The sequence below is a fragment of the Oreochromis aureus genome, linkage group 15, assembly GCF_013358895.1.
Source record: "Oreochromis aureus strain Israel breed Guangdong linkage group 15, ZZ_aureus, whole genome shotgun sequence".
Taxonomy (NCBI): Eukaryota; Metazoa; Chordata; class Actinopteri; order Cichliformes; family Cichlidae; genus Oreochromis; species Oreochromis aureus.
This window is the reverse complement of record NC_052956.1, coordinates 12688034-12700616: the sequence shown is the minus strand read 5'-3', so window position 1 is coordinate 12700616 and position 12583 is coordinate 12688034. Positions and strand designations below refer to the sequence as shown.

General features: G+C 40.2%; 1 protein-coding gene across 5 annotated transcripts in view; it reads right to left on the bottom strand.

The window, feature by feature from the left end:
• Positions 1 to 12583, bottom strand: part of fndc1 (fibronectin type III domain containing 1) — a 49546-nt gene that overhangs the window by 12377 nt on the left and 24586 nt on the right. For 4 of the 5 annotated variants that reach the window (XM_039599018.1, XM_039599016.1, XM_039599017.1 and 1 more), the window contains 3 exons: positions 11822 to 12187; positions 10878 to 10952; positions 9750 to 9908 (listed from right to left, as the gene is read on the bottom strand). In XM_039599018.1, the coding sequence (XP_039454952.1) occupies positions 9750 to 9908; positions 10878 to 10952; positions 11822 to 12187 (600 nt within the window). The remainder of the gene's footprint in view (positions 1 to 9749; positions 9909 to 10877; positions 10953 to 11821; positions 12188 to 12583) is intronic. The other variant, XM_039599019.1, reaches the window with a different exon arrangement.

Below are 12583 nucleotides of genomic sequence, written 5' to 3'. Positions count from 1 at the left end.
ATTTAAAAAAAAAACAGGGAGAGAGAGAGATGTGTGTTGTTTTAAGCAGTGATGAGAATAATGAAAATGTGATGAGAGGAACACAAAAACATACAGAAAATGGATTAACTATACTAACCCTACATGCATATACACAATAAATGATACTCATGAAGACCAGACAGCATCTTAAGCATGAGATTCTGTTTGTCATCTTGTCCAAGTCACTAGTAAGATGAAAGTGATACATAGACTAGTGGACTGAATATTATAGGAGGACAGATGACTGCATCATAGAGGAAAACAGAATGCTGATGAGGGGTTTTAAATGAGTGAGCTGAGTGAGCTGATTGTGAGTTTCTGGTGTGTGAAGAAGTTTTACCATGGCACACATTTGGTTATATGAGAAGAAACTTATTATGTGACGAGACAACAGGGTTATGCTGTATGTTGTGTGTGGCTGATTGGATGAATGTTTGAGATTGATCTAGCTGTTGATTTGTCTTTTGTTACTAAGTTGAGCCTGCCAAATGGGTTGTTACGATTTATCCCCCTGGCATGAAGAACACGTGTCATGACTTAAACAAGGCCTTTCTTTCCTTTGCTTTCTTTTATTTTCTTTCCTTTCTTTTTATTTTGTTACTTTCATGGTGCATTGAAAGTTTCGTTTGATGATCTCTGTTTGAGCAGAGATGCACGATTAGAACAGAAGCGCTATACGACTCGTCGTCGAGAAAACTGTTGCAAGTGAGCTTCTCCAAAATTAAAATGGGCTCGGGAGAAAGCCACTTATTTGGGACAGTCAGAAAATAAGTCCCTGCCAAAAAGGATTCGGCGATGTAATCCAGTCTAAATTATTTTTCTTTTTGAAATGACGTCATTGCTGGCAGTTGAAACTTATTGCGTCACAAGAGATTCTACTGTCAGCAAATAACAAATGAGTGAAAAAACTGACTGACAAAAGCTGACAAGACTGACTGACTTAACACCATTGTGTGAAGTTAACCCCCACCTGACAAAGGTGTGGATGTATCTCTGTGTCTTCTGTTGCAGGAGCAGAAGGAGACCACAGGAGGAAACTTGGGTCACATGACTATGTGAACTCTGCAAATTTAACCTTGTAGTTTAAAATTTTCTGTGTCTGTGAATTTACCATGGGTGTGTTATTTACTACTTTGTGTTGCTCACAGAGATTACTGTGAGAAAGAGTGTATACAAATGCGCAGCACTAACATTTACCTTCCTTTTTACAGCAGATGGTTAATCATGTGATTCGATCATGTGATTTATAGCAGGACACATCTTAATGATGTTTTTTATCACAGGATTACTGAGATTTGGTGTGAAGAAAACTGTGGTTACACGCTGTGTGTTGGTGATTAAATTACACTGTGTTGTGGAGAAAATGTTGAAAATTACAGGGAAGAAGTGAATACAGTGTGGGATATATTGTGTTTGAAACCAATGTTACCTCTTTTTACAGCATCTCTGGAATCTGGATGGCCGACGCCTGACCACCAGGATGAACGTGTGTTTGGCTAATGTTTGTTTTTCCTTAAGAGTGTTTGTAAAGGATTCAGCACAGACAGACAAGTGACAATTGAACAAATGTGCAGTGGTTACAGAATAGTTGAATATGGGGCTCATTAGCTGGCCACTATTGAGCTCACAGTGATAAAAATGAGTGGAGTGACATTGCTTAAGGAAAGTCACCGATTAAATTGTGGAATAAATTGGGATGATTCATGATTTGGGACAAATTATGATAATAATAGTGATTTAATGACTGGAGAAAACCTGCACATGATATTTGTCTTTTATGCTGAATACTTTATTACTTTATTGGTTGAAAATGTGAAGTTTGATTTAAAGACTTTGTCTTCCAGGATACAGGCTCCAGGTGGAGCTGGGAGTTAGACAAGCTAAACATTTAATTGCTGACTATTGTTTTAACACAGGGTTACAGGTTGGAGTGAAGCTGCTCCAAGGGACAAACCCTGGAGATTGTTTTAGGGAGACTGTGCAACATTTTTGTACATGTCTCGTTGGGGAGTTGACACATGGCGGAAGCCATGTGGCGAGAGGAGTGTCATTTAAATTTGCAGATGTCGCGAGATGCCATGACGAGAAGGAGTGACTGAGAGGATCATCCATAAGGTGGAAGCTGAGGCCAGGAGAGAGGCTTTAGGAGGATCGGAGATCACCTTCAGCACAGAGAGCTGTGCTACTGGGCTTCCAGGAGATCGTCATGAGGAGACTCTGCACGGCAAAATCTTAAATGACATAAAAGCGTTTCGACGTTGACATTGAGGAAGACAACTAAGGTTTACGACGTGCTCTGCCTTTAAAATCTTCAGCAACGTTGAATCATGAGAACTTGAGGGAGCGTGCCAAGCTCCAAAAGTGACAGCGCAGAGGAGGTCCAGCGATGGACTTGTGGTTCTGTGAACAGCACAAATGCCAGGTGACTGTGAAATAACTAACAGCACTTTTTCCACAAGTGAAGCCAGTAACTTACTATCCTAAAAGATTAGCTCTAGTTGCTTGTGCTTTACCTCCATGCGTGAGATCAGTATGTGCAGCAGCCTCAGCTGTACAATGTTTCAGGATATAGTTTTTCACCTTTTTGACATTGTTAGTTCTACACGAGGTAGATGTCTTCTACTGCAGGCTAAAATTACATTTCTGTCACCTACAAGACGCTTGTCTTTAATGTTACTGTTACTCTCACAACCATACATAACCATAAAGTGATGCATAATTCTGAATCCGTCAAACCTTTTGCCAACGAAAGAAGAGGGCACTTCTCATGAGTGTAGAGAACACGTAGAGAAGGAGAGTAAGCTGAGGGATGACTTGATAGCTGTGCCACTTGGTGAGGGAAAGGTTTGGTTTGTTGATGGTTTGGGTTTTACAACAGTAGAAGGACAGACTAAAACAGGTTTTACTGTAGAAGATTATCTGTGCAGGACAACTAGCATGTTTCATATTTGCTTGAGCAGCAGAGATGCTAGCTTTAACGGAAGTGTGTAAAGCTGCAGAGAAACAAAATGTGACAATATACACTGATAGCCAATATACATTTGCTACATTACATTTCTTTGTAGTACAGTGGGTGAGACGAGGTGTGACAGCCTCTACAGGGAAACCTGTAGAACACGCCAAACTTTTGCAAAATCTGCTGGAGGCAGTGTTATTACCCAGTAGGATTGCTGGTTGCAAATGTGTAGCACACATGTGAGGGAAAGATCCGGTTGCATTAGAGAATGCTTTTGCACATAAGATCGCAAACGAAGTAACTTTAGGAAAGCATGTTGTTAACGTTTTAGCAGTGCAATGCCAGCAGACGTTGCCTATTATGCGAGGTGCACTGGTAGACATGCAGGGCCACTGACCTACTGCAGGAAAACAGTTGTGACTTACAGAAGGAGCGAGCTTGCAGGGTGGTGTTTGTTATCTGTGTGATAAACCAATACTGCCTTAGAATTTGTATAAGACTGCTGCTATTTTGCGCCATGGGCTTTGCCATGTCGCAACAGGAGGGAGTTAATGAGTAGTTTATACTTTAAGATTAGATACCCTTTAAGATTAAATACCCTTAAAAAAAAAAAAAAAAAAACTTTTTGCAGGTCATGTATGATATGTTGCAATCATTTGGAACATGGGATTCCCGAGACCATTTATAGTGATAATGGTCCACATTTGTAAACGAAGTGATTAGACTAACTGCACAACATCTAGGGATAACACTAAAAACATCATTGTTTATATCACCCACAAAGTGCAGGGTTGATAGGGAGACCTAATGGAACAGTAAAACTAAGACTTAGGAAGAGACGTAGGACATGGTTAAATGGTATAGAATTAGTTAAGATGTATATGAATGTACATGAGGATTACTCCAACAGAGAATGGTCTGACTCGTTGAGATTATATATGTTAGAGCATTTAGAGTTCTAGTCTTCTGTAGTGAGCATATTAGCAGATTAGATGCTTAAAATGTTTAAAAGTAAAGAAGTCTTGAGAACAAATGATCTGCCAGATGATTCTGTTTCTCCGCAGGAGCAGAGTCTGAAGTCTGGAGATTGGATGTTGACAAGGCCATGGAGAGGAAGTGCTGGTCCAGTCCACGGTGGGAAGGTCCATATCGGATGCTGCTGACGACGACCACAGCGGTGAAGTTGCTGGAAGGAACGCTTGGATACATCAAGCGCACTGCAAGAAGGTGACACACATCCAGGCCAGCTCGGGGTAAGTGGCAGGAAGACCGGGTACAAAGGGGGGGGAAAGCCTCCAGGGCCCCTCGTCTCAATCCGGTGAAGAAACCAACTGAGCCACAGGTACTCATCAGATGGCTGGGAATGTGCTGTGCGCCTTCTTGTGCCTGTGGACCCTGAGTGGGATGACAGGAGCGCACTGGGACAGAGCAAATCACACCCAGTACCCGCATGGGGTTTTCAACTAACTACTGATGGCAGTCTGTGAACACAACCGCTCACATAAAGAACAAGACCAATGGTTATGCTTGTGATGCCACTGGCTACACATTCTTCTGGACTGTGGCCGTATAGCATCACTGAGAGCGAGACAGTTTGTTTGGTTGCCTTGGCAACACATCCAGGAGTAAACATACTTGGAACACTGCCAACTTTTCAACTTCTGAACCTGAATGGACGGTTGATTCACCAGTAGCTGGGAAGGTGAACTGCTCTGATACGACAGACCTGACTCAAAGTATCTGACTTGCTGCAGGACATTAAACAGCTAAACGAACTGGAAATAGGCCAGTTGCCTATGTGTATGAAGGCCAATGGATTAGTCCAAGTTGGAGATTTACCATGAAATTTGTACAACATCACCTATTCTTTTTGTGCTCTGCAAGAAGGATGTAAACAGAGAAGCCTTTTGTCTACATTTACATGAACTGAGTTACATGAACACTTCTCTAAGCTTGTTGAGGCTTTGAGCCAAGAAGATCAAAACACTTTGATCCAATTTCCTTTACAAAGCTTTTCCTGTGGTGACAACAGGACAGGAGAAGAGTTGTAAAAAGCAGATAATTCACCAGTTGACTTTAACCCCCACAGGATGCTTTGGGGGGTTGATAGGAGTCATAAAGAAGGGTGTTGACCAGGCTACAGCTTTGAAGTTAGCTGAGAGCCACATGGACAAACGATAAAGTCAACTGATGTGTTTGAATGTCTATGTCTGTATACAGTTGGATTGTAGTGACATATGATTTTTGAGTATGTTGATTATTCTTTTTGACTATTACATTCAGTTGTTTACTTGCAGGAATACATAATGAATCGCATGACAGGAGTAGATGCACCACAAGGCTGGATAACTTGGTTGATGTCTGGTCCTTGGTGGCATTTTCTTTTGAAAATATTAATTCCTGTTTTTAGACTGTTGACATTATTTTGCTTATGTATAGGATGCATTTTACAGTGTATAAGATCAATGTGAATGTGAATATGGCTAACAATGTACTACATAGGAATAATTTGGAGCATAAAAATCACAAAACAGGAGGGAATGTTAGAGTGAATTGATAAATGTTTGTCATTTTTATGCTTGACCATCCATCTCTATATAGTTTAATTGTGGGATGAAAACAATTCCACTCTCCCCCTCCCCAGATTCTCGAGGTTCTGGGTGCGAGGTTGAAGTGTTTTATCACAGGTCTTTTGAAGTAAGCTTCCTGCATTTACGACCCTTTGGTCAGCAGGAACACACACACACACACACACACACACACACACACACACTGCATTTTCTTTGTAACCAAATGGGGTTTGCAAGGGGAGGTGTTTTGTAAACTATTGGTTGAAGTTGTCAATAAATACTGCTGCAAGGGAAGCTGCTCTTTGAAGGACTTTGGGCTGGAGACGGGTTAGGAGCTGGTTCTTGACCAAGGACTTCCCTTGCTAGCAAGTAAAGGATGTTCGTCTTGTTTTTCTTTCATGGGAATAAGTCCTGGATACAGCGGGGTCTGAGTTGAGACCCAACAGATTAGGTTACTTATTTTAATAACATAAATTTGAGTAAGATATCTTCTTAATACAGGAAATTTAGAAAACAATATATAACGTTGGTAATTTTTAAAATATTTATTGTAAATGCACACAATAAAAGACATGACAAGATTCTAGTACTTTTTCTGGTTACCCAATTTTGATTTATTATTTTCCCTCTGCAAATGTGGTAAAAACTATAATTCTCTTTTCTGGGTCAGTTGTAATGAGGAAGTCAGACTCCAGCCACATGCTCATCTGACTGTCCCTTCCCTGTCCTTTCCATTTAAAATTTTACTTGTTTTCAGTGATTCTGGAAATGAGAGCTGAACCTACAGCTGTGAATACTTCAAGTATCACAAAATTCCTAGTAAGACTGGGATTTGGAGGGAACCACTGAAGTCTGGCCTCGCTCCCACCTCCCCAGATGACTGGCCCTCTTTGAATGCCGAAAGTCTAGCACATGTCAGTATCAACTCATCAACCCTCAGACAGTTAAACTGCGTGGGTTTCAGCTGGTAAAGGCTTCGCTATGTGGTCGTATGGCTTTTGTTCTCTGCATTCATACACTGAAATACATCATCTGCCACCGCAGTGAGCAGATTTATGTGCCTATAGGGTGCTTGTAAGGCTGTGTCCACATGTGTAGGATCTGTGGAGGCCCGCGCTTGTGGATGATCCATATGTTTTACTTTCCTCATGTGTTCATTTTTCATTGCTTAAAGCACTTCCCTACAGACACACTCATTCTTCTTCTGCTTGTTAAAAAAACAAAAAAAACCCCAAACAAATCCAAAAGCACACAGGCAAAAACTGGCGTGTGTACGTCTGATGTGCATCAAAAGTCACTGGGAAACAGTATGAGGAAAGTTCACATAATGTCAGCTGTAATATTAGTCTAGTAAGGCATAAATTTGCATTCTAATAGTCCAAATATCCTGATGCTCATTTTCTTGCCCAATGCAGCAAATTCCATCCATCTTGAAGTAAGTCCAAAGCATATTCACGCAACTGCTGAAAATTATTGGTTAATACTTTTTGTCCCATGACTGCTTTTGCCAGATTAATACAAAACAAACCAAGCATGGGCAAGGACAGGAAGGGGAAGTCAATGTTGGATGGTTGATGAAACGCATATCAGTAGACTGGCAGGCTGCTAAAGAGGACCTAAGATATATTAAACTAATAAATAGGAAAGAGGAAGTCTCCACATTGAGCCAAAAGACTCTTCCTTCTCTGCTGATGTCAGCAGCCTTAACTTTTATGATTTCCATTTTGGACTTGGGAAAGTAATAGCTTTCAGATGGCTATGTGAGGTGTGTAGTCGCAGGACAGTCGTCGTGTACCGAGAGAGAAGCTGGGCTATCGTTTCGCCGTGGCTTCTGGCGCAACATGTCACTGATATTTATGACAGGACTGATAAAAACACAGCAATAAATCTCTCCCTTCACAATGCTTCTTACAAAGCTCATTCTAAATGATAATGACATGTTGCATTAAATCTGTCAGTAAGTTCAAGTAAAGCTTTTATTCATGTCTTATATAGAAGCTCATGGTGCTCTGAGCTTATTCACATGCAGAATAGGTAAACCTTGACTCTCATTGGCCACAATGACTACAAAACTTTTACAACAGCTCCATGCTGCCACAACTCTACTTTAAAGGTGCACTCCCAGTATTTTTTCCACAAAGTCAATAGACGCTCCATGAGGAAAACTACAAACTCAGTCTTTACAAACTCTTGTACAACATCTTCTGTTGCTCTGCAGATGCTTAGGCGTATCTGGAGTCCACAGGGAAGCAGGGACCTTACTGACACGAAGGAACTGATGCTTTTGTAGTTTGAATATTGCAATAATTTTGACTATCATTAGTCATCCTACTTAATAGCTCTCACTTTATGAAGTCTGTCTTGCACTAATTACAGAACAGTCTGTTTTCAAACTCTCCGTATGTTCACCATGAAAACATCCACAGTTAAAAGAAGTTATTGATCATGTTCTTGAAATGCTGTAATTTATTTTTAAAGCCTGTGGCTAGAGTCTACATGCTATTACAAAAAGGCACCTATTAAAAGGACCTTTAACATTACGTAGTGTTTGGAATAGTAACATAGATGTTGCTTTTATTTCTGTTGAGAGAACATTTCAGTGTGTTTGTGAAACCATATGAGGTGACGGGGTATGAGAGGCCAAAGAAAGCACACAAGAACAGTTAAAAGACAGTAGGGGGCCATAGTTAAGGATGAAGTCTAAAGACCCTGAATAAAATGTCCTTTGTGAACGTAGTTATTATGATCCAATTAAGGTGTGGTTGTATATTTTCTTTTTGTGGCACGTTGTCAACGTGCAACCTGAGAAGGTCATGCATTTATGAGCTATTGATACGAAAACCAAAATCAAGGTCCAAAATGTATTACTCCTCTACAAAATAAAACAGAGCTCCGGTTATTATTTACAGCAGGGTAAGACCTCCATCCATATGAATATACTCACAAAGAAAGAAATTGAGCTGTCTCTTGACTAAACTCACAGTAACCTAAATAAAGATATACTCACAGCTAATTGGAGGAAGTGGGAGAAAAAGAGAGTGCCGTGTAAATGCTTGTATATCTAAAGGGTATATCATGCATATAGAAATCTGTAATATTAAACTTAAAATATGGGAGAAGCTAAAGTAATTTAAGTCTTTGAACTAATATATTATGTCTATATTTTAGTCTAGTAAGTGGATACATCCTGTTTTACTCCTAAGGTGTAATGTAGACTGAACAGATGTTTACCAATGATTCTGAGACTGATCCAGCAGAATGGTCACTAAAAATGGAAACCGTAAAGCTTTTGGCTACAAACTCTAGTTTAGTACATAAAAAAATACTGTTATATGTAGATTTATACTATTGGACAAAAGTACTGCCACCTATAGGAGCCTCTAGTGGCATCCTATTACAGCACATCACTTGCTTTGAGTTTGTTAGAACAACCGATTTTTTCACAAATGTTTGTAAAGGGAGACTGCATGACCCTGTGCTTTACACATCTGTTGTAACAGGTCTGAAAACACACAAATTCAAAGATTAAGACAATACTTTTGGCTATATAGTGTACGTTTGTGCAAAGGATGCACAATGGGAACCTGAAATCTGAGAAGCTCAGGGCTAATTCCACAAAAAGGTTGTGATAAACAAACAATATAATTTTCTGTGGCCACTTGGAGCACCAGAAAACAGCTGTAAACATGATGCTGACAAACCATTACTTACTTAGACATCTCATGTTTCTGGACAAATATCAGTCAAATATTCAGTCTCATTATAGCACTGTTTTGAGTCTATGCTAACTCCTAAAGCAAACACCTGGCTTTAAAATAGAAATAAAGTATATCTGGCTTCCAAATGCCTCCTTATGTTATCTAATTATCTACTTTTTCTCTGTTCTTTAGTAATGAGCAGGTCTGTGAAGCTTTTTTTTTCTTTTTGATGATAAGAACTGTTATAGCTCTGGCTCTGCAAATTGCAACAATGACCTGAAAAACATGACCTGAATGATACTACAAAGTGTCCAGTTTCAGTCTCATCACACTGTGTGATTCTTCCTTATAAAAGCAGTCATATCACTCACTTTTTTCTATTTACATTGTAGTAATACTTGCCATTGAAGAGTGGCATGTTGTGAAACTGCATAGATTGCATTAAGACAAGCGTATGTACAAGCATGGATTTGTAAGAAGAAATACAATAAAGACTTGAAGTACCTGTGAACCTCTTCTTCCCACTCAGGTCAAACTCGTTTGAAGGGCCTTTGTTCATGGGTCTGATGTGCACCTCTGGCGTCGTGATCTCGGTGGTGGTGGTGGTGGTGGTAGTGGCGGTGGTGGTGGTTGGTGGCGGGGTGGTCTGGACAACAAACTCATCTAGCAACAGCACATGTGTCAGTGAGGTTTTGATCCAAATAGATTTACGCTATTTACATCCTAGTTTAATAATCTGCTGCTGTGTTTCATTAATCCTTTGTAAGAGCTGCCATGATCTGTGTAATGAGAATGTCAGATTTAATTAATTGAGGGCAGATGTGTGACCCAACACCCAAAGCTGTACTTTTGCTACCCATATTTTCCATGTGGAAAGTAGAGGAGGGGGATGGGGGGGTGGTGGTGGGGGGTTTGGGGGAGAGAGACTTGAAGACAACAACTATTTCAATAGTCTCCAAAGCAAACCAATGTGGCGGGATTCAGAGAGCTTCTTCCTCTTTCATCACATAATTTTTTTCCTGCGCTGCACCGGTGGACCTTAGCATTACATCATGGTCCACACACATGCAACCAGCTATGAGGCATGGCAGGAGGGAAATGCTAAGAAAATACTGCAACACCTACTGTGACCTTTGTAGCAAACCTAAGAATGAAAGCAAATGTGACATGCAACTGATTCCTTTAGATCTCAAATTTACTGTAATAAAATAAGAAAGTGCAACTGCTAACAGCAACCAACCTCTGCAGCTCGAGCTTGAGTTCAGCTATTACATTACAAAAGAATGTTAAAACATTTAATGCAATGCAAGTGCATTGCATTCTCTTCAGAAAGTCAGTTTTCATGCAGTGTGTATCCAGGAAGAAAAGTGATTACATACAGCGTGTAATGGAAAATATCCTAAATCCAAGCAATGAACCGTGACCAAAACAAACGAAATGAGAAAAAAGAGAAGGACACAGCAAGGAATAAGGAAGAGATGGAAATAGCCTGCAAACAGATGCACTGACAAATAAACAGACAACAAACAAACAGTGCAGCGTAATAGACAACAAACAGTGAGCATACAGTGCAGTTTAGTTGGTCCCAGCCCAGTGGCGGTATGAAGGTCCGAAGCCAAACTCAGCCAATACCTTTCTTAAGAACTAAAGCATCAGGCACCCTGGTCATTGTAAGCATGAAGTCCATTTCCATTCCTGAGGAGTCCTCTGTCAGAAAAGTAGAACAAGCTATAGCATCAATATCACATGACTGCAGACACATTTCGAAGCGCATTTTATTTTAGGTTATAATGTAACACAAATATGTATTATTATTATTATAGCTGTAACATTGTATTTGCAAATTTGATCGTCTAGTATAGTGTTGCTGGTATAGCTTGAATATTTTCAAATTACTCTGTATGCATCTATATAATTTACCTTTTTGTCTTTATGCATTTGTCTAAGTCTGTTTCTTTGATTTTGTTTGTGTAATAACATTAATGCAATGCACAACTGACAGTTTGATAGTGTGTTTAAACCAGCAGGACTCTGGCTATAGTTAGCCTCCAGACGTCCATGTGGTTTCTGTGGTCTCACATAGACACTCACATGCACATATACATCCAGACACACAAACTGACCCGATCACACATTTATATACACATTTAAAGGGTTATTGGGATCTGTGACCTCAGACGTAAAGCAGCGGTTTGGTGGTTGCTGCTGTGTAAGGGCACTGCCCATCAGATGCTATGCCTTATGCAAGATGGGAAGGTGTGACCTCCCTTGAATATAGCTCTTGACTTATAGACTTGATTTTTTTGGGGATCTGTGGCTGCAAACGGGAAGCACTGTTGGCCCTGGGCTAGATGGATATGACTAATACAACTGAGAGATTTAGTGAAGTCATAGTTTTTTATGTGGACATTCTGGCTCTGAACTTGACTTCAGCTCTGTGGAAAAGCTATTAAGTAAACAATAGTGTACGTAGGTGTACTGGAGTATATTATTCTATTCCTGCTGTACATATTTCTGTTTTGATGAGCATTTTATGACAACGTCTGCAGCATATGAATTTTCATTTAAAACCCTACCTTCTGGATAGCAGTCCAAAATTCCATCTGAGTCCAGAACCGGATAACCATATTCATCTGTTTTGGAAAAGGTCCCAGGTGGACAGGTTGGGTATGGAACTCCAGTGGTAAACTCCTCTGTGGTCCAGTCAATGGTGGTGGGTTCAGGTGTGGTAGTCGGAGCCATGGTGGTAGTAGTGGTGGTGGTAGTAGTAGCGGTGGTGGTGGTGGTGGTGGAGGTCCTGGGGCGAGGCCGATCCAATCCAAGTACGCGTTTCCCTCCAACCATGAGGACCTTGTCTTTTGGATTGATCACAGGTTGACTATCTCTCCCATGGCCAAACAGCGCAATACCGTCCTGGCTTACCAAAGGACTACCCATGTGATCTGGTGATGTGTGATTGGGTAGAAATGAAGCTGAATATTAATGCCTGTGTCTTCAATACAAACCAGATTTGCACTAAAATGCATAAAGGTGCGAAATAGTACAGTTTCTTTTGTAATGCAAAAAAAGATTAATCTTGTGATAACTGTGAAATATTAAAAAATGGCAAATGTGAAAGAATGCTTTTCTGCAGCTGTTTTGTTTTTAACATGCATCCAGACAGCTGACAATGGGCAAAGTTTCTAAGGCACTTTCAGCTGATATTTAATTAAGCAGTCAAGTCCACAACAATACAGTTCTTGTAGTTCTGCCTCTGTAATAATAATACCAATAAATAAATAAATAAATAATCTGGCAGATGCATCTCTGACTGTAGACCTCAACATTGGTTGTTGAGG